At 46.3% G+C, this 23,340-nt stretch overlaps 2 protein-coding genes across 5 annotated transcripts in view; both read left to right on the top strand.

Moving 5' to 3' along the window:
• Positions 1–37: 37 nt before the first annotated feature.
• CCDC13 (coiled-coil domain containing 13) lies at positions 38–17,919 on the top strand. 4 transcript variants are annotated; one of them, XM_069959312.1, is made up of 15 exons: positions 38–162; positions 1,125–1,336; positions 1,550–1,698; positions 2,236–2,378; positions 2,474–2,557; positions 3,933–4,049; positions 4,135–4,239; positions 4,555–4,719; positions 4,873–5,049; positions 7,804–8,010; positions 10,228–10,355; positions 11,543–11,614; positions 16,223–16,500; positions 16,696–16,798; positions 17,426–17,919. In XM_069959312.1, exons 2-15 carry the CDS (start codon positions 1,128–1,130, stop codon positions 17,589–17,591), a joined length of 2,103 nt encoding a protein of 700 aa, XP_069815413.1. In that variant the 5' UTR covers positions 38–162; positions 1,125–1,127; the 3' UTR covers positions 17,592–17,919. The 4 variants fall into 4 exon arrangements, with proteins under 4 accessions (XP_069815413.1, XP_069815414.1, XP_069815412.1 ...); XM_069959313.1 differs by lacking the exon at positions 38–162 and adding an exon at positions 178–238; XM_069959311.1 differs by lacking the exon at positions 38–162 and having other exon boundaries at positions 919–1,336; positions 16,223–16,488.
• HHATL (hedgehog acyltransferase like) overlaps positions 17,451–23,340 on the top strand; it is a 24,731-nt gene continuing 18,841 nt past the window's right edge. The window contains exon 1 of the mRNA XM_069959315.1: positions 17,451–17,531. The gene's annotated coding sequence lies outside the window, so the exon portion shown is untranslated. The remainder of the gene's footprint in view (positions 17,532–23,340) is intronic.

Here is a 23,340-nt window from a genome sequence, read left to right as displayed (position 1 = left end):
GTCTGTCAGCGCGTGACGTCACACTCTCTCAGGACCTCAGTCACTAGGAGACGCTCTGGATGGCGCTCTCTGATGACGTCAGCGGCGCCGTATCCATGGAGCTGGTTGCCCTGGTGACGCGTCCTCCTTCCTTTTCCAAGGGCGGTGAGAACGAGAGAACCGGTGAGTGATGATGGGGGAGACGGGGGACCGGGGCCGTGTCCGCATCAGCGTGTGTGACCGTGATCACTCCTGCTCAGTGTGTGCTGATGGTTATAATACAATGTGTCCCATCCGCCCCTCCCCCATACTGCGAGCTTATAGTCAGGCGGATGTGCTGTGTGTATGTCTGTAATAATAGTGACATCATCCACAGCTCCTCTATAATAGTGACATCATTCACAGCTCCTCCATAATAGTGACATCATCCACAGCTCCTCTATAATAGTGACATCATCCACAGCCCCTCCATAATAGTGACATCATCCATAGCCCCCATAATAGTGACATCATCCACAGCTCCTCCATAATAGTGACATCATCCACAGCTCCTCTATAATAGTGACATCATCCACAGCTCCTCCATAATAGTGACATCATCCACAGCCCTTCCCCCATAATAGTGACATCATCCACAGCCCCCATAATAGTGACATCATCCACAGCTCCTCCATAATAGTGACATCATCCACAGCCCCCATAATAGTGACATCATCGACAGCTCCTCCATAATAGTGACATCATCCACAGCCCCCATAATAGTGACATCATCCACAGCCCCCATAATAGTGACATCATCCACAGCTCCTCCATAATAGTGACATCATCCACAGCCCTTCCCCCATAATAGTGACATCATCCACAGCCCCCATAATAGTGACATCATCCACAGCTCCTCCATAATAGTGACATCATCCACAGCTCCTCCATAATAGTGACATCATCCACAGCTGCTCCATAATAGTGACATCATCCACAGCTCCTCCATAATAGTGACATCATACACAGCTCCTCCATAACATTGAAATCTACAGATCCCCCATAATAATACAGTGCAGCCCTGGCATGCTGGGGGTTGTAGTTTCCCCACAGTTGGAGGACACAGCTGTAGACTATGAATGGTAGTGAATCTTCTCCCCCCACAGATCATGATGGAGTCAGACGCTGCAGTGAATGAGAACCTGCGGCTGCAGTTCAGGGCTCTACAGGAGCAGCAGCAGAAGCGTCTGCAGAGAATGATGGAGCGCAAGAAAGAGAAGCTCAACGAGGACGTCAGGAAGGCCGATGCGTTTGGTGTCCAGGACCAGCTGAACCTGCTGCAGACGGACACTGAGTCCTCCACCGAGCTGGGGAAAAGGTAAGGACCTTATCAGTATGGCCGCTATCTGTTCCATCTACATGTGCCCAGGATGAGAGGCGGATGATGACTGTCACTGTAGATGCTGCAGGAGATGAGGCCTCATAAGACGTCATATAATCCTGTGCCGCTCTCCGTCGCCATCTACCGCCTATACAGCGTGAACTTTCCCAACACCAGAGACAACACATTGTGATCTTTCCCACAATACAGGCTCCTGGAAGATGAGAACGAGCAGCTGCAGGGCCAGATCCGGGAGCTGCAGGACGAGAACGGGCGGCTCTACAAACTCCTCAAAGAGAAAGACTTCGAGATTAAACATCTAAGAAAGAAAGTAGAAGACAACAAGATAGCGCTGGCAGGTGACTCCACCCTGACCGCCGAGCATATCAACCCATGGGGGGATTATTATGGCTTGTGCCACAGGCATCGGTGCTAAAAGATGACTGAATTAAAGGGCAACTCCAGCAAAAACATTCTTTCAAATCATCTAGTTTCAGAGAGTTCTATAGATTTGTAATTTACTTCTATTAAGAAATTTCAGTTCTTCCAGTACGTATCAGTTGCTGTATGTCCTGCATGTCTATGTCTGTGACATACAGCAGCTAATAAGTACTGGAAGACTTGAGATTTTTTAATAGAAGTAAATTACAAATCTCTGGCACTTTTTGACCCCAGTTGATTTGAAAGAAAAAACTTTTGCTGGAGTTGCCCTTTGAGATGTGTCAAATTGTTTAAGAGGCACAGGCCTTATAACACAGGTGTAAGTGTTGCAAAACGTATCATAACATAACATAACGTAACATATCCTATATCCTCCTGAAGATCTGTATCCCATACAATATTAGAGTCTGTAGTAGATGTAGCAGTCTCCATAATTCACCCCTGTGTCTCTGTAGGGACGACGGGCCTAGCTGGGGACGTTGCCGCCACAAAAATTGTAGAATTGTCTAAAAAGAACCGGGAGCTGACTGCCGAGATGGAGAGTGAGAAAAGCAAAGTGAGACAGCTGAGTAATAGAGTGAAGGCGCTGGAGAGAGAGGTAACAGCACACTATGAAGCATCCACAGGGGGCGCTATGTGCCTCTGACCAGTAGGCGGCAGATTTCACTTAGGGTTTGTGAATTTGTTTTGCAGCTTCAGAACTCGATTCCTTCAGAATATTCCAGGAAAGACTCAGGGAATGAGCTGAAAGCCCCACGCTCCACAGACGTCACTCCGGTGAGTGTGCAGCTCAATGGGGAAATCCAGTCACAGGGGTCTTCTCATGTTATGGATAAATCTGTGACCTCTTACCTCCACTCAAGTGCCTCATGGCTTGTAGAGAGTGTGAATACAGCTTTGGCACTTCTCAGAGATTCCTCCCTTTCATCTGGCAGTCAGTTGTGGACTCAGTCAGACTGCAGTATCAGTGCTGACCGTATACATGAGATAGATGTGGGGCTGAACAAGGCAACTCCACCATTACTGGTTTCTTTTAATAGGAAGAGTTTAAAAAAGACTCCTCTGCCCACTTAAGGCTCTTTTACTCGGGACGATTACCGGCAAGGAACTTCACTAGAAACGGACGTGTAAAAGTGTCAGTGATCAGCCAAGGAGCAGGAAACTGCCCGCTCATCGGCCGTTTGCATCTTTTGTGCGAGCTTCAAAATGAATTGTTGTCTGCCGCACATCTCCGTGTGTAAACCGATAGTAATATATTTATTAGGGCACATGATTGATCGCACCTTCTAAAAGCTCTGACCATCGTGCTGATTGGTGGTCGCTTGCATCCTTGTACAGCCCCATATCCCTCCATATAATGGCCACGTAAAAGGACCCTAAGACTCCTCTGTCCCCTCAGACATCCTCTGTCCTCTAGACTCCTCTGTTCCCTTCTAAACCCCTCTGCCCTTTAGACTCCTTTGTTTTTTTTATAACCCACCTTCTCTTCAGACGGTGTGGCCATAGACTCTCCTCTGACACTCCGGTGTCCCCTCCATACTCTTCTGTCTCTTTAGACTTCTCTGTCTTCTCAGACTCCTCTGTCTCCTCAGATTCCTTTGTCCCCTCAGTCTACGCTCTCCTCTTCAGACCCCACTGCCCCCTCCAGACTTCTCTATCACTTCTGACTCCTCTGTCCCCTCTAGACTTCTCTGTCCCCTCTAGACTTCTCTGACCCTTCTGGTAGCAAAATGCTTTATCCTGTGTTGCCCTGACATCTGCCCAGACCGGAAACACATTAGATGTCAGTAAATCTGCTCCCCTGAACCCCATCTCATCTACGGTAAATAGATTCATCGTCATGTGCTGATGAATTTCATTATATATCATTAAAGCAGTCAGAGCTTTGTTTTTCTGAAACACAGCTCCAAACCCTCTGCATAGACATAGATTTAGACCATACTAGGTGGAGCTTACTGTATACTGTTATATGAACACAATAATAACAATGTGCAGGGAGCTCCCCCTAGGGGTGGCCGCAGGAGGACAGAGTTTTATCATGTAGATTTCTGACTGGACCAGAATAAAACAAACCTCTGATTCATGTTATGGATAGGGATGGGGAAAGTGATGCAAAATAAATTGTAATAACTTTATTTCTCTGCGTCTGCAGACGGACAGCTCAGAGGTGAAAGCTTTACAGGAGAAGCTAGCGGCGGCCAACCTCAAGCTAAGTGAATATCGTAACCAGATGCAGACCACAAGACAGGAGCTGAAAATGGCACACAAGGTATTATCCCTTATAGTACGTCTTATGTTACCCAATGGATGTGTTCTCCTGAATAGAAAATTTATATTATTACATTGACCAACAGGTGTTAGCCAGTGAGGTTGGTGAAGATGTGAACATTTCTCAGCTGCTGTCCTCAGCGGGCGGCTGGAGGGGCCGAGCACAGCAGATACTGGCATTACAAGGCAGGGTGAGTACATGCTGGGATACCTGTACAAGTGACATGAATTAATTGTGTGTGAACTGCCCCCTACTGGCTGTAATATGCTCTGCAGCATCTTCTTATATCTTATAACTACATTTTATTAATGATCCTGAGTTACATCCTGTATTATACTCCAGAGCTGCACTCACTATTCTGCTGGTGGGGTCACTGGGTACATACATTACATTACTGATCCTGAGTTACATCCTGTATTATACTCCAGAACTGCGCTCACTATTCTGCTGAATGGTATAGGACAAAGTCCATCACTTGTATTCCCATTCTTTGTCTCTCCTTTAGGTGCGGGAGCTGGAGAGTCAGCTGGGACAGGGGAGGGCTCCCGCCTCTGAGCTCAGCCTAGAAGAGGAGATGTTGGGAATTTCTGTACCAAGGAGACTCGCTGCTCAAGATAAGAACTTATTTAGGATTCGCAGTGTGGAAAAGGAGAGAAAAGAAGCCTTAGAGGTAAATTATCTCCTGTGTATATCATTCACCAATATGGCTGCATTTACTGTTGTCAGTCCCGTTCACTACAATGCAGATAACTGCAAAAAGATGACCTCTCCACCCTTACAGACTGCATTGCCTTATGGTGGCTTATGTTCTTTGTAATCCTAGAGGCTGACCGGAGAACACGACACCCTTAAGAAGGAACATGAGGAGCTGAAGAAGAAGTTTGATGCCTCAAAGGCCAGGAACAAGTCTCTGTCCAATGACCTGAAAACCCTGAAGATGCAGATGGTGACCTTGCTAGAGAAAGGGAAACACGACGACGAACTGATCGATGCTTTGCTGGTAATGTTCTAATCACAGCAGGTCTGCCATGTCAGTACCATTACTCCACATGATCAGTGTCCTGATGGTCAGTCAATAATCTTAGATCCTGTGGGATCTGCTGTAACAGTGTTTCTCAGTGTTTATAACTAAAGATGAGCACAACTTGAGCATCCCGAACAGTTAGGGTCCTATTACACATAGCGATTTTTAACGATTAACGATAAACAATCGCAAACGAGAGTGTTTATCGTTAACCTGAAATTGTTCACCATATTACACAGAACGATGGTCGTTAGATACGATTGTTATTGCGATTGTTCTTGCGATCGTTTATTTCTTCTGATCTCAGAAAAACAATGGGCAATGTGCTGTTACTCTGAACGATTAGTGAGAAAATGCGGAACTTGAGCGAACGAACGTGGAATTACAGCGAACGTTTAACGATTATTTTAGGTTCAGATCTAAATCAATGATCAACGACATACAAACGATTTTTTGATCGTTGCCTGCAATTACACAGAACAATTATTGTTTAAATTCGAACAATGTAACGATTTTTTGCACGATAATCGTCGCATGTAATAGGGCCCTAAGGGTCCATTTACACAGAAAGATTATCTGACAGATTATCTGCCAAAGATTTGAAGCCAAAGCCAGGAATGGATTTGAAAAGAGCATAAATCTCAGGCTTTCCTTTATAACCCGATCTCTGTTTATAGTCTGTTTCTGACTTTGGCTTCAAATCTTTGGCAGATAATCTGTCAGATAATCTTTCTGTGTAAATGGACCCTAAGACTCCAGCATGCTTATCTCTATTTATAACCCATGTGCCCCTGATTAAAGACGTTTCCCCATAGCTACATTCTTAAAGAGACTCTGTCAGTAGGTTTATGGTGTCCTATCTATGGGGAAAATAAACTAGTCATAGAGAAGCTGAACAGGATGATGTATCACTTACATTGTTCTATGCAGCTGATCCAGAGATATTCTCCAAAATAACATGGACAATAAGTAGTTCTCTCCATTATGTACATGAGCCCAGTAGTCCTGGATATTCATGAGAAGCAAAAAACTCCGCCCACCAGCTGCTGATTGGCAGTTATCTATCCATGCTGTATATAGGCAGTCAACTATCAATCAGCAGCTGGAGGGCGGGGGAGGGGTGTGGCAAGAATCCTATTCTCCTGCATATTAGGAGAACGGCTGAACAGAATGATGTAAGTAATATGCCGATCTATCCAGCATTTTTGTCAATAGTTTATGCTGCCCTCATTTAAAGCATCATACACCTAGTGACAGATTCACTTTAACAATCGGTAGTATGAACACCCATCGCATTCCCTCTTTCATGACCTTGCTCATGGAGGGAGACTATGAGGTTGTCCCCCTACAAAGGGGCTTTTCGAAATTCAGACAAAAGCTTAACAAGGAAGTTTACTTAGTCACTACTCATCAGTGGATGGGATAAGCACCCATGGCGGTTCCATGTTTGTGACTAGAACTATATTGGTTATTCTTATTTACTTTAAGGGGTTTTCAGGCAAATAAAACACTTAAGTATATGTCTCGCTGGCCTGAAAACAATAAAATATGGCATATTTACCGCCCCCTGCTGCAGCTCCATCAGATTTCAGGTCCCTGTCGCAGTCCTTGTTTTCCACTTTCTGATGACATTCTTCCCCACCCAGCCAATCACAGAGCAGCAGAAAGAGAATGGGGACCCATGTCTGCTCAGAATAGAGGCAACTCATGCACACCACCACTCCATTCATTGTCTGTACCAAACACCGGGGATATGTAAACTAAGCTTGGAGAGAATGCGCTTAGGCTAGGTTCACACTGCGTTTTCAGCATCCGTTTAACGCATCCGTTTTTTGCAAAAAACGCATGAAAAACGGATTGCAAAAAACGGATTCATTTGTGTGCATCCGTTTTTCCATTGACTTCCATTATAAAAAAAAACGGATCCGTTTTTTTTGGCGGACCAAAACGGACCAAAAAATGTTGCTGACCCTATTTTTCTGGACGTTAAAAAAAACGGATCCGTTAAACGGATGCTGAAAACGCAGTGTGAACCTAGCCTTAGCGTGCACTTCTCCTGTCTCGTTCTGGGGATTTGTGGTGGTCTGGAAATTCTTCCCCCTAGCAGTGGCAGGAACGACTGAGAGAAGAACTAGCTAGGTGCGTGACGGGATGGTCAAGGCATCCTTTTCATCTCTGACAGCTATAAACTTCTGTGCAGCTGTCCCATGTGTAGATACTTACTACTATTTGTACACAGGGCTGCCTCCTGAATGTAATCTTCTCTTTAGCTTGTGAGCAACAACATTTCAGTGCTTAGTGTAACTTCTTCCTTGTTGGGATGCTGCTGTTTCTTTCCTTTCTGCTCTCAAAGCACTCTGCAAACTGCACACTCTGCTCTCATAGCACTCTGCATTATTAACCCCTTCTCCTCCACATGGCAACTATAGTAATGTACTGTATAACCATCCTCCAGAACAAAGCAGCCTGTACAGTACAGTCCTCTTTCATCAGTACTATGTCATGGCAATGTGGTAAAGAGTAGGTGCTGTGATTGGTCAGACAACTAAGGGAAAGGAAGTCCCGGCGTGTGTACTGCTGGCAGCTCGGGTCTGATTATTTAGATGACTTTTAGGCAGGGACAGAGAGCTGCCATGAAAAGTCACATCACATACACATCAATGGGATCATGTGATGCCTGTGCATATAATGGTGTACTGAAGATGTGTTGTAATAAGCGTGTCCTTCCAGAGCCAGCAGAAGAACCTGCAGGAGATTTTAGGCCGTCTCAGTCAGCAGGAGCAGAAACACAAAGACTCCCAGCAATCTCTGAACCTGCAGCTGAACAGCGAGAACCAGAAGCAGAACTCCCTGGTGTCTCAGCTCAAGCAGATGGTGGCCGAGAGGGAGGCGAAGGTGAAGGAGCTGGAGGAGGAGGTGCGACAGCTGACGCTGAAGGTAAGACCCCTCTCATTTCCCCACTTAAATTTTTTGAGTTGTGACAATGCATCACAGTGAGTTAATTTTTTATGAATATTTAAAGATTGGATATACAGCCTGTCAGTGACTTAAAGGATTTACCAGCTTTAGAAAAACATGACCACCTTCTTCCTTAGACATCACCACTCTTGTCTCGAGTTTTGGTGGGGTTTGCAAGTGCTGGAGCTTAAAGAGGTTGTCCGGGCAAAATCAACTTTCAACAGGATAGGGGAAAAGTGAGAGACCGCGGGAGGTCCGACCCCAATCCCCACAATGATCTCCCTATCAGGCCCGGATTTTGTGTTATGAATAGAGCTGCAGGTATGGCGTGTGACCCTTGGCTCTATATATTCCTATTGAGGTGCCAGAGAGAGCTGAGTACATCGCTCTTCCGGCTAACTCGGCTCTTTCTGGCATCTCTATAGGAATTACGTTAACTCTGATTTTATTAACATTTTAAATATAAACAGACAACGACATATGTTATCCATCCAAAGCACAGTTCCGTAAATGTTACATCACTTATAAACCTGAATGGTACACTTGTAATCTAGTAAACTATCCACATAAATGGACCTTTAAACGTAACAGTGAGTCCCGTGATGAAAGAGAGTAATAGACCAGGAGTGACCATTGCTGATGATCCAAGCCCCAATGGGTTCCCATAATGCGGAACCGTGGAGTAAACTAGTGCAATATAACAGAAAAAAGGAATACACAAATGCAAAACTCTCAACTAGTGTCATATGCATACCCCAGGATACCGCGGAAACATTTATATCAGACGTGTCAAACTCAGGCCATCCAGCTGTTTTAAAACTACAATTCCCATCATGCCTGGACAGCCAAAGCTAAAGCTTTGGCTGTCCAGGCATGATGGGAGTTGTAGTTTTGCAACAGCTGGAGGGCCTGAGTTTGACATCCCTGATGTATATAATGGACGTGTACAACAAGGATAGGACAAGAGACAAAAACAGAATGAAAACTAACATAGAACAACCAGACAGAATGGGAAGGGACATAGTACCCCCACACGGTTCATAAAACAATAACTGCAGTACTCATACCACTCACAACAGAAGGGGTGCAAAGTCAGCTGAAGCCTCAAAAAGAATCCAGGGGTTCCAGACTTTAGAGAACCTTTTTGTGCATCTCCATAGGAATTAATAGATTCATAACACAGCAGTCAGGGCCGATACGGAGATCAGTGGGGGGTACGAAGGTTGGACCTTTAGCGATCTCTTACTTTCTCCTATCCTGTGGATAAGGAAAAAATTTATTTTGCCTGGACAACCTCCTTAAAGCTTATACAGCATACTCAGGATACGCTGTCAAAATGCTGCAGCTGTTATTCCGATGCAGGCACACGCCAGAGGCAGAATTGTTCTGGCAGTGCAGTTGATTGCATTGTATACAATGGCACCACCAGAAGAAATCTGTCTCCAGCGCACACCTGCATCGGTAGCGCAGCGGCAGAATTTTAACATATTATCCTGCCTCCCACTAAAGATTATAGTTAGGGTCCTATTCCACAAAGCGAGTTTTTGAGGTTTAACGATAAACGATCTCAAACAACCGCTATGGTGAACGACCGGAAATTGTTCACCGAATTACATGGAACGATGATCATTACTTATGATCGTTCTTGCAGTCGTCCTGTGGTCGCTACTGTGAACGGCGGAACGACATCTTATTACACTGAACGATGCGTGAACGATTTGCAAACGATCGACAATAAAAATAGGTCCAAATTCTATCAAATGACCACCAACTTCTCGTTGGTCATTTAATCGTTGCCTGCTATTACTTGAAATGATTAGCGCTCAGTTACAAGCGTTCTAATGATTTTTCAAACGATAATTGTCCTGTGGAATAGAGCCCTTACACTTTACTGACCTAGAGGCAAGAGCGGTGCTGCCTCTGGAAAAAAATTGGCCATGTTTTTCTAACGCTAGATAGTCCCTTTAATGGAGAATTACAGCGTTTGTTTGTTTTTTATCATTTATATGTTGCTGAAAAGGAGGATTCCATCCTGTTTATTCAAATCAATTGTCTGTGTAAAGCAGGACAGGATGGGTCCTCCAGAGAGAGAGAGAGAGAGAGAGAGATGCTCTTTGAAATGTTGCACAGCAGACGAGTATGTAGCAATATATTTACTTGGTGTTTGAGGTGTACTATACATTTCTTTACTGACAGAGCCCCCCTGAAAAGCAAGTGAGGAGTAAAAGTTTTGACACAGAAAAGGCAGCAGAGGGGAAGAGACCTGAGAGGTGGGCCCCGGTGCATTCATTGTCAGACAGCAGCGACTCCCTCAGCTCCGCCAGGTAACATGTGACACACCAGAGAACAATCACTGACACAATGGTCATCAGCTTCACTTTTCTTTTCTACTTCTCCTGGATGGATAGATGGATAGATAGATATCACATGATGGATAGATAGATAGATAGATAGATAGATAGATAGATAGATAGATAGCAAATAGATAGCAAATAGATAGATAGATAGATAGATAGATAGATAGCAAATAGATAGGTAGATAGATAGATAGCAAATAAATAGATAGATAGATAGATAGATAGATAAGAGATAGATAGATAGATAGATAGATAGATAGCAAATAAATAGATAGATAGATAGATAGATAGATAGATATGTAAAAATGTTCCGCAGCACACCAGCATACGTGTGAAAGGTGATTTATTCCAAAAAATACAAAGGAGTACAAAAGATGCGACGTTTCGACCTCCTCACGAGATCATTATCAAGCATGCTTGATAATGATCTCGTGAGGAGGTCGAAACGTCGCATCTTTTGTACTCCTTTGTATTTTTTGGAATAAATCACCTTTCACACGTATGCTGGTGTGCTGCGGAACATTTTTACATATTTTTGGGGATCCCCGAGCCAGGGGACTGACTCTGTACAGCACCTGCTCCATGAACCTTTGGATGTGCGGCTTCTTCCTGTTTCTAGATAGATAGATAGCAGATAGATATTCAAATTAATTGTGAGTAGCACTGTCTTGAGCTCGAGCTGTGATGGGTGCCAACCGGAGGGTCCTGACCTTTCTAGATAGATAGATAGATAGATAGATAGATAGATAGATAGATAGATAGATAGATAGGAGAACGAGACATATAGAAGTCCAACAGCACTCCGGAATGTGAAAAGCAAACTTTGTGATTTCTTCCATTAGAAGTGATAAACAGCACAGCAAATTTGGATACATGCAACGTTTCTGAGGCTTCTCACCTCCACCCTTTAGGCCTGGACTTTTGTCCATCACTGCTGCCTCAGGTACTCCAGTGATGACAGCACTGATCCTGCATGTAGTTCGTACAGATATCCTGCAGATGTCACTGTAGTTATAGTCTGTCATAAAGTCGACCCTCATTTAATAGAAAATAATCAAGATCAGAGCTAAAAGTAAATGTGCCGATCTCTTCTGTATAAGATGTCTTGTGTTTGATGTTATTTATATTGCCTTTCATTTTATTCTTTAATCCAGGACGGTATCAAAACTGGGGCATGAACTAGTGGAGCCGGCGACAGCCATGAGCACAGGCGCCTCACCTCACAGGTACAGTACTGAGGGGGTCATTCACTTTAACTCATTGCATCACATGTCTGATCTAAAAGAAATAGTGACATTATTACTATACCCATGATCTCATGCTAGGCATTACTACTACACCCATAATACCATACCCAAACTACTGAAACCAGGATTCCATGTTAGACAATAGTATTACTGTTATTACATACCAGGCATTAGACGTAGACCCATGGTGCCATTCATCATGATAGGATGTATGGCATCACTATCACTATCATCTATGTTGACGTGCCAGACATTACTGATACCCTTGTGAGCACATTCCATACATTACTAGTACACCTGTCATTACATATCACACGTTACTAGTACACCTATCATTACATATCACACATTACTAGCAGGGCCGTCTTAACAGTATTATGGGCCCCTGGGCAGAGGTGAGAATTGCCCCCCCCCAACCGCCACCATCAAATCCCCCACATCTTTGCATATAGTGCCCCCCATAGTAGCCAATCCCCCCCATATAGTGCCCCCCATAGTAGCCAATCCCCCCATATAGTGCCCCCCATAGTAGCCAGTGCCCACATAGTAGCCAGTGCCCCCCATAGTAGCCAGTGCCCCCCACAGTAGCCAGTGTCCCCCACAGTAGCCAGTGTCCCCCATAGTAGCCAGTGCCCCCCATAGTAGCCAGTGCCCCCCACAGTAGCCAGTGCCCCCCATAGTAGCCACTGCCCCCATAGTAGCCAGTGCCCCCCATAGTAGCCAGTGCCCCCATAGTAGCCAGTCCCCCCCCCATAGTAGCCAGTGCCCCCATAGTAGCCAGTCCCCCCCCCATAGTAGCCAGTGCCCCCATAGTAGCCAGTGCCCCCCATAGTAGCCAGTGCCCCCATAGTAGCCAGTGCCCCCATAGTAGCCAGTCCCTCCCCATAGTAGCCAGTGCCCCCCAAAACATCAAACCAGTTACTCACCCGTCCGGCGGCCCCAGCAGCTGATGTCTCCCGTCAGTGCGCACTCCCGTCATCCTCCGGGCACAGGCAGCGTGGTACAGAGAGACTGCCTGTGCCGGAAGTGTCCGGCTGCACGACACATCCAGGACACAGGCAGAGTCTCTGTACCCCGCTGCCTGTGCCCGGAGGATGACGGGAGTGCGCACTGACGGGAGACATCAGCTGCTGGGGCCGCCGGACGGGTGAGTTCCTGGACTGCCCGCCCCTTCTATCGCCGCTTAGCTGAGTCGATCAGAAGCCCAGGAAAGTGCTGCTCATTGCACTTTCCTGGGCTTCTGATCGGCTGTCAGCTGAGAAGCGATAGAAGGGGTGGGCGGGCGGAGGGGGTGGCTCAGGGCCGCTCACTATGCATATGCATAGTGAGCGGCAATAGAGGGGGCGGGCGGGACGGCTTCCTTGCGGTGCTCAGCCCTGCTTGGGAGCCATCTTTGCTTTATAGGACGCACTTAGTTTTATAAGTGCGTCTTATAAAGCCAAAAATACAGGTGACAGAGGGCAGGGGACCCCTAGGACGCAAGGGCCCCCGGGCAGCCGCCTACCCTGCCCAATTGATAAGACGGCCCTGATTACTAGTACACCTGTCATTACATATTACACGTTACTAGTACACCTTTCATTACATATCACACATTACTAGTACACCAGTCATTACATATCACACGTTACTAGTACACCTGTCATTACATATTACACGTTACTAGTACACCCGTCATTACATATCACACGTTACTAGTACACCCGTCATTACATATCACACATTACTAGTACACCAGTCATTACATATCACACGTTACTAGTACACCTGTCATTACATATTACACGTTACTAGTACACCCGTCATTACATATCACACGTTACTAGTACACCCGTCATTACATATCACACATTACTAGTACACCAGTCATTACATATCACACGTTACTAGTACACCTGTCATTACATATCACACATTACTAGTACACCTTTCATTACATATCACACATTACTAGTACACCAGTCATTACATATCACACATTACCAGTACACCAGTCATTACATATAACACATTACTAGTACACCAGTACACCTGTCATTACATATCACACGTTACTAGTACACCTGTCATTACATATTACACGTTACTAGTACACCCGTCATTACATATCACACGTTACTAGTACACCTGTCATTACATATTACACGTTACTAGTACACCCGTCATTACATATCACACGTTACTAGTACACCAGTCATTACATATAACACATTACTAGTACACCAGTCATTACATATCACACATTACTAGTACACCTTTCATTACATATCACACATTACTAGTACACCAGTCATTACATATCACACGTTACTAGTACACCTGTCATTACATATTACACGTTACTAGTACACCCGTCATTACATATCACACGTTACTAGTACACCTGTCATTACATATCACACATTACCAGTACACCAGTCATTACATATAACACATTACTAGTACACCAGTCATTACATATCACACATTACCAGTACACCAGTCATTACATATAACACATTACTAGTACACCTGTCATTACATATCACACGTTACTAGTACACCTTTCATTACATATCACACATTACTAGTACACCAGTCATTACATATCACACATTACTAGTACACCTGTCATTACATATTACACATTACTAGTACACCCGTCATTACATATCACACGTTACTAGTACACCTGTCATTACATATAACACATTACCAGTACACCTGTCATTACATATAACACATTACCAGTACACCAGTCATTACATATAACACATTACCAGTACACATAAAGTGCCACTGTAGTTTCTAAAAACTTTGGACATGTCGTAGAGTCATGTCAAAAGTTTTGATTGGTTCGGGTAGAATGAGCTGAGAGAAGACTGTGCTAAGTGCAGTCCTCTCCTGGCTCCCTGTCATGTGATATCAGTCGGGCTCCATAGACTTACATAGGCAATCAGACGGAGCCCGACTGATCACATGACACAGAGGCATCTAAGGCTGCTGAGAATAATGTATTTCCTTAGCCTCAGAATTTACCTGTCACTTCAGACCTTCTGGATCAGCGGCAGGAGCCTCTGCTAATCCCAAAGGTCGGGTTTCCCCTTGGCAGCCAGTCGCTTTCAGATATACTAGGTGCCCTCCGGGGGGCACCTGGTTGAATACTTGAGGCTTCCATTGTTTTCAGTAAGGCTTCTTACCCCTCTAGTCGAACACTTGAGTATTGAAAAATACTGGACTCTATGCTTGCTCATCTCTGCATTTCAACCATTGTTAGTACTCATGATCCCATACCAAGTATTACTAGTACTCATTATGACACACCAGGCATTACTAGTACTCATGAAGACATTGCAGACATTAGTAGTAGTCATAGTGACATACCAGGCATTACTAGTACTCATTATGGCATACCAGACATTACTATAATTAAAAATGACATACCAGGCGTTACTAGTACTCATGATCATATACCAGGCATTACTAGTACTCATGAAGACATACCAGGCATTACTAGTACTCATGAGGACATTGCAGACATTACTATAATTAAAAATGACATACCAGGCGATACTAGTACTCATGATCACATACCAGGCATTACTAGTACTCATAGTGACTGTGCAGGCATTACTATTACACTTGATGACCATGCAGCCATTACTAGTGCACATGGTGACCATGCAGGCATTACTAGTGCACATGGTGACCATGCAGGCATTACTAGTACACATGGTGACCATGCAGGCATTACTAGTACACATGGTGACCATGCAGCCATTACTAGTGCACATGGTGACCATGCAGGCATTACTAGTGCACATGGTGACCATGCAGGCATTACTAGTACACATGGTGACCATGCAGGCATTACTAGTACACATGGTGACCATGCAGGCATTACTAGTGCACATGGTGACCATGCAGGCATTACTAGTACACATGGTGACCATGCAGGCATTACTAGTATACATGGTGACCATGCAGGCATTACTAGTGCACATGGTGACCATGCAGGCATTACTAGTACACATGGTGACCATGCAGGCATTACTAGTGCACATGGTGACCATGCAGGCATTACTAGTGCACATTGTGACCATGCAGGCATTACTAGTACACATGGTGACCATGCAGGCATTACTAGTACACATGGTGACCATGCAGGCATTACTAGTGCACATGGTGACCATGCAGGCATTACTAGTGCACATGGTGACCATGCAGGCATTACTAGTGCACATGGTGACCATGCAGGCATTACTAGTACACATGGTGACCATGCAGGCATTACTAGTGCACATGGTGACCATGCAGGCATTACTAGTACACATGGTGACCATGCAGGCATTACTAGTACACATGGTGACCATGCAGGCATTACTAGTGCACATGGTGACCATGCAGGCATTACTAGTGCACATGGTGACCATGCAGGCATTACTAGTACACATGGTGACCATGCAGGAATTACTAGTACACATTGTGACCATGCAGGCATTACTAGTGCACATGGTGACCATGCAGGCATTACTAGTGCACATGGTGACCATGCAGGCATTACTAGTACACATGATGTAACAGAATTATTTGTCTCTGGTGTGACAGCTCGGAGCTGCGGGTTTGGCAGGCCCAGGCTGCAGAGTTCAGAGCACTGTGCCAGGCCGCTGAGGTGGAGCGAGACCGCCTGTCAGAGTTTGTGTCCGTCTTGCAGAAGAGGGTGGAGGAAAGCAATATAAAGGTCCTGGAGGCCGAGAAGAAGCTTCAGGAGGAGAGGAAGCACTCAGTTGTCCTGGAGCAGCAGCTGGAGAAGCTGAAAATGGAGGCAGGCAGGAACGGTACCACTCAGAAGCTGTCTGCCCGCGGCAAGGCCGGTACGTTCATGTGTATGTGCATCAATACAGCCGGCTATAACACTTACAAGGAACCACATGGGGGCTTCAGGGGTTAATACCAGTATGAAGGATTGACAGTGTACTCCTATTACAGCCACTCTGATGCCCTCCTGGCTCCCCCTGCTGGTTCATTGTCTTTACTGGATGCAGAGCATCTCCCCCTAACACTTTGTTTTCTCTCTGCAGCTCAGTCTCTAAGCAACTCCAGACACTTTCTGAATTTCAATGAAATGAGTGAAGTCTCGTCAAATGTCCCCCTGGAGACGCAGATAGAGGAACTCCGAACAGAGTAAGGCTGGGTCTCCCAACCTCTGGGACCCCCCATGTCCTTTGGGATTATAGGGGCCACAGCAGGGGTGTAGTGTCACATCCCAAAGTGGCACACAATTGACATGTCAATTCTTTGAGTGGACAGCCACTGAGAACAGAGGCGCACAAACCCTCCCATAGAGAAACAGTGTTACACCGAGGCAGGTGGGATTCCGCAGCAGAGAGTTCCGCCCAGGAATTCGGACAATTTTACTCTGTGTGAACTGGCCCTAAAGGCCCTATTCCACCAACAGATCTGACAACAGATTATCTGCCAAAGATTTGAAGCCAAACCCAGGAGTGGATTTACAACGAGGAGAAATCCAGTCTTTCCTTTATGACCTGATCTCTGATTATTGTCTGTTCCTGGGTTTGGCTTCAAATCTTTGGCAGATAATCTGTTGTCAGATCTGTTGGTGGAATAGGGCCTTAAGTCTTTCCTGCCCGACCACCACCTGTGCAAGACATTACAGCAGGGTCCCCAGGGGATGCAGAACATGAGCGCTGCTGCCCCTCTATCCTCAGGATCATGGGGGTCCCAGAAATTATCCCTACTGACACTCTATAAGATCACCATAACCTTTTAATCTCCACATCTGTATTTCAGACTTGCCATTCAAGTAGATGAGAAAGAAGCTCTGAAAACAACTCTGAAGAGCGTTCTGAAGACCAAGGAGGACGATCTGCGGCTCTACCACGACATGATCTCCCAGGTGAAGCAGATCTTCCTCCAGGCCCTGCGGCAGCACAGACAGGAGCGTAACACCCTCTAGTGTCCCAGAAGGTGACAACCCCTGGCAGCTTAGATACTGATGTGCTGATGAACTCATGCGGTTCAGATACGGATGTCCAGCACTCAGGTGGTTTAGATACCGATGTCCAGAACTCACGTGGTTTAGATACCGATGTCCAGAACTCACGTGGTTTAGATACCGATGTCCAAAACTCACGTGGTTCAGATAACGATGTCCAGAACTTGTGCGGTTTCCTAAAAAGTAACCAAAGAGCTTTCATACCTCACAAGGTGGTGCCCTGTATATGTATAGGCACTGTACACATAGACAAGACACAGGGGCGTAGCTACAGGCTGATGGGCCCTGGTGCAAAATTTTAGCTTGGATCTACCCCCCCACCCCCCCCACCCCCCCACCCCACACACACAGCGCACAGACACACAGAGCACAGACTCACACACACACAGGGCACAGACACACACACACAGAGCACAGGCTCACACACACACACAGCACAGGCTCTCACACACACAGACTCACACACAAACAGAGCACAGGCTCACACACACACACAGAGCACAGACTCACACACACACACACAGAGCACAGTCTAACACACACACACAGAGCACAGACTCACACACAGAGCACAGGCTCACACACACAGAGCACAGGCTCACACACACACAGAGCACAGGCTCACACACACACAGAGCACAGGCTCACACACACACACAGAGCACAGGCTCACACACACACACACACACACACACAGAGCACAGGCTCACACACAGAACACAGGCTCACACACACACACACAGACTCACACACACACAGAGCACAGGCTCACACACACACACACACAGACTCACACACACACAGAGCACAGACTCTCACACACACACACACACACACACACACAGAGCACAGACTCACACACATAGAGCACAGGCTCACACACACACACAAAGAGCACAGACTCACACACACACACACACACACACACACAGAGCACAGACTCACACACACACAGAGCACAGACACTTACTTATTTTGAGGAAACTTCACTTTGTCAGCAGCTTCTGGCCTCCCTCCTCCTCCCTCCTGGTGCCGGACCATGCTCTCCCGCCCCTCCACCTCCTCACACGGACAGCAGGAGAGGAGCAGGAAACAGGTGATGGGGAGGATTTAGGACCCCACACTGCAGCGTTAGGCTGCCTGCAGAATCACAGGAGGCAGAAAGGCAGGAAGTGGCAAGGGAGCCCAGCGGGCCCCCTGTAGCTAGGGGCCCGGTCGCCATGGCGACCGTGGCGACCCCTATAGCTACGCCACTGACTAGCCACTGTGGGCATGTGTCCTGGATACATAACATCTGGTCACCTGACCTTCAGAAGTAGAAAGAACAAAGTTCTGATCCCCTCTTCCACGACTCTCATCAGAGCTATTCCCAGTAAAGGGGCTCTAGTGCATTGCCCCCTCATGTGATTGAAGAGTGGTCCCTGCTCATATTGGCCCTGTCCTGGTCCCCTTTAAAAGGGTAATCCCAAAATGTAAACATTGACAGGATCAGTAATAATCATCTGATCACTGGGACCTCCACCAATCACGAGTTTTCTTGTTCCCCGAGTGATAGAAGCGACAGGTCACATGACTGGCTGTTATTAGAAGTCCCATAGGGAGTGAAGAATCCCCATCAGCAGACCACGTTTGTGCTGACAGAGCGTAAGCAGCGCCTCCTTCCTGCTGATCCAGGGCGCTGACTCAGGCTTAGTATCCAATGTCTCCTGCCTTCCCCTAGAATAAGTCCTGAAAATGTATCATGTGATTTGGTGGCAGCGGCACATATAAACCACTAGATGGCGATCATATCTCTCATTACAGACCAGACGCTGTAGCCGCACTGCCAAAGCTTCTTATCTGTGTCGTGTAGAAGGAAATAAATTTGTGTAAAATTTTAATATTATTTTTTAAATAAAAACAAAATGAGCAAAAAAAGTTTCACATAATTTTATTAAAAATGAATGAAAAAAATATCAATAAACAAAAAACAATTGTGGGTAGAATTAAAGGGGAATGGCAGTCCTCCGAGGTTACATTGCTGCCCCCCAGGGGTGACCAGGGGTGCCTCAGACGTGAGGCATGACATGACAACTGATCCCTGGGGGGGCGGAGTCTGACTGATAGTTGTCAGCGTGGGAAAACAGGTGTCAGGAGGAAAAGAACCATATCTTAAAGGGGTTTTCAGGAATAGAAAATCATAGCTGGTATCCTCCAGAAACAGCACCACTCATGTTTACAGGTTGTGTGAGGTATTGCACCTCAGTTCTGTTAAAGTGAATGGAATGTAGTAATACCACTCAGAACCTAAGGGCAGGTGTGGCGCTGCTTATAAGAGAAAGCAGCCATGTTTTTCTTAGCATAGATAACCCCACATAGGTTGCAAGCTATACAGGGTCCAGAGTTTCCAGTAAGGGAGAGCTGTTCCCTACAGCCCTGCGGGTTATCACACAGGATACTATAATAACAAGTATACTTGGGCGATTCCCCGATACTTTCCCACTGAGATCAGATGATGAGAGTGGAAATCCTGAGTCTGCAGCTAATCCCTCTGACTAGGGACGTCGTCTTACTGACAGAGAGAGGAGGCCGCTCACCCATACTAATATAGGCTGGAAAGAGATCCCTACTCTATATTAAGGCTGCTGTGAGCCAGCAGAGGTGTATGGTTACTGAGCACAGCCCACTTGACCTGCACCTGCTGTCTAGAGAATTAAAGGGGCTTCTCATTCCTCCAAGGAGACAGTCACCTCTTATACTGGAGATGGCCAGCATGTTCACAGAGTATACATATATACTGTGCACAGAACTGCAACACAAATAAATGTGCAGAAAGGAACTACAGAGATTTCAGGAGGGTTGCAGCATTAGGCCATGTTCACACAACGTATGTTCAGTAGTAATCATGCCTGTTGTTGCCAATTTTCAACAACGGCCATGATTACTACAGATCTTACATTGTGCTGCAGCTGAGGGAATGCCGGCCGCAGTGTATACACATAGTACATATATACATACACATAGTATACACTCTGTCTGGGAATGCTAGCGGCGCCGCAAAAAACTGACATGCCTGTTTTCTGCAGCCGCTATTCACTGAATAGCGTTTGCAGAAAACCTGTCGTAGGAGTAGTATTATAGTAGTTATATTTCTGTATATACAGTAGGAGCAGTATTAGTAGTTATATTCTTATATATAGGGAGCAGTATTATAGTAGTTATATTCTTATATATAGGTAGCAGTATTATAGTAGTTATATTCTTATATATAGGGAGCAGTATTATAGTAGTTATATTCTTATATATAGGGAGCAGTATTATAGTAGTTATATTCTTGTATATAGGAGCAGTATTATAGTAGTTATATTCTTGTATATAGGAGCAGTATTATAGGAGTTATATTCCTGTATATAGGAGCAGTATTATAGTAGTTATGCGGTTCAGGGAAGAAACAGAGTGCTGCACCTCACACCTATGGCTGATACTAGTGCCGCTTGGCTAAATAAAAAACACATCAGAATTTTGTGTATGAATTGATCAAGCCATACTGCCCCATGTACCTCGTGCCGGTATCTGATACACATGGGTCCCTACACTAAGTCCACACCGTGCCAGTCAGTGGCCACCAACCCCGCAGGCGTGCACAGCCAGGGAACGGGGGCCATGGGACGGCCCTGCGACCCCCATGCCACAGGACCAGACCCAAAAACACCACACCAGAACCCGGCCAGCACCGCCGGCGGAGAAGGTCGCCCCCAAGCAGCACAAGTCTGGATAAGGTATTGCGCTCACCATAGCTGCAGCAAACAGAATGGGAAAAAACAGGAGGGATTAAAACCATGTGCACTCAGGTGTCTCCTGCTAATTGCGGTCATGTGGGTCTCACCAGGAGGAGTGCAAAACACGGAGAAAAGAGAGAAGCAAAATGCGGTTCAGGGAAGAAACAGAGTGCTGCACCTCACACCTATGGCTGATACTAGTGCCGCTTGGCTAAATAAAAAACACATCAGAATTTTGTGTATGAATTGATCAAGCCATACTGCCCCATGTACCTCGTGCCGGTATCTGATACACATGGGTCCCTACACTAAGTCCACACCGTGCCAGTCAGTGGCCACCAACCCCGCAGGCGTGCACAGCCAGGGAACGGGGGCCATGGGACGGCCCTGCGACCCCCATGCCACAGGACCAGACCCAAAAACACCACACCAGAACCCGGCCAGCACCGCCGGCGGAGAAGGTCGCCCCCAAGCAGCACAAGTCTGGATAAGGTATTGCGCTCACCATAGCTGCAGCAAACAGAATGGGAAAAAACAGGAGGGATTAAAACCATGTGCACTCAGGTGTCTCCTGCTAATTGCGGTCATGTGGGTCTCACCAGGAGGAGTGCAAAACACGGAGAAAAGAGAGAAGCAAAATGCGGTTCAGGGAAGAAACAGAGTGCTGCACCTCACACCTATGGCTGATACTAGTGCCGCTTGGCTAAATAAAAAACACATCAGAATTTTGTGTATGAATTGATCAAGCCATACTGCCCCATGTACCTCGTGCCGGTATCTGATACACATGGGTCCCTACACTAAGTCCACACCGTGCCAGTCAGTGGCCACCAACCCCGCAGGCGTGCACAGCCAGGGAACGGGGGCCATGGGACGGCCCTGCGACCCCCATGCCACAGGACCAGACCCAAAAACACCACACCAGAACCCGGCCAGCACCGCCGGCGGAGAAGGTCGCCCCCAAGCAGCACAAGTCTGGATAAGGTATTGCGCTCACCATAGCTGCAGCAAACAGAATGGGAAAAAACAGGAGGGATTAAAACCATGTGCACTCAGGTGTCTCCTGCTAATTGCGTCCCATGGCCCCCGTTCCCTGGCTGTGCACGCCTGCGGGGTTGGTGGCCACTGACTGGCACGGTGTGGACTTAGTGTAGGGACCCATGTGTATCAGATACCGGCACGAGGTACATGGGGCAGTATGGCTTGATCAATTCATACACAAAATTCTGATGTGTTTTTTATTTAGCCAAGCGGCACTAGTATCAGCCATAGGTGTGAGGTGCAGCACTCTGTTTCTTCCCTGAACCGCATTTTGTTTCTCTCTTTTCTCCGTGTATTGCACTCCTCCTGGTGAGACCCACATGACCGCAATTAGCAGGAGACACCTGAGTGCACATGGTTTTAATCCCTCCTGTCTTTTCCCATTCTGTTTGCTGCAGCTATGGTGAGCGCAATACCTTATCCAGACTTGTGCTGCTTGGGGACGACCTTCTCCGCCGGCGGTGCTGGCCGGGTTCTGGTGTGGTGTTTTTGGGTCTGGTCCTGTGGCATGGGGGTCGCAGGGCCGTCCCATGGCCCCCGTTCCCTGGCTGTGCACGCCTGCGGGGTTGGTGGCCACTGACTGGCACGGTGTGGACTTAGTGTAGGGACCCATGTGTATCAGATACCGGCACGAGGTACATGGGGCAGTATGGCTTGATCAATTCATACACAAAATTCTGATGTGTTTTTTATTTAGCCAAGCGGCACTAGTATCAGCCATAGGTGTGAGGTGCAGCACTCTGTTTCTTCCCTGAACCGCATTATAGTAGTTATATTCTTGTATATAGGAGCAGTATTATAGTAGTTACATTCTTGTATATAGGAGCGGTATTATAGTAGTTATATTCTTGTATATAGGAGCAGTATTATAGTAGTTATATTCCTGTATATAGGAGCAGTATTATAGTAGT

Source organism: Dendropsophus ebraccatus, chromosome 2 (assembly GCF_027789765.1).
Source record: "Dendropsophus ebraccatus isolate aDenEbr1 chromosome 2, aDenEbr1.pat, whole genome shotgun sequence".
Lineage (NCBI taxonomy): Eukaryota > Metazoa > Chordata > Amphibia > Anura > Hylidae > Dendropsophus > Dendropsophus ebraccatus.
The sequence above is the reverse complement of the archived record's forward strand: the minus strand, read 5'-3'. Positions and strand labels throughout refer to the sequence as shown.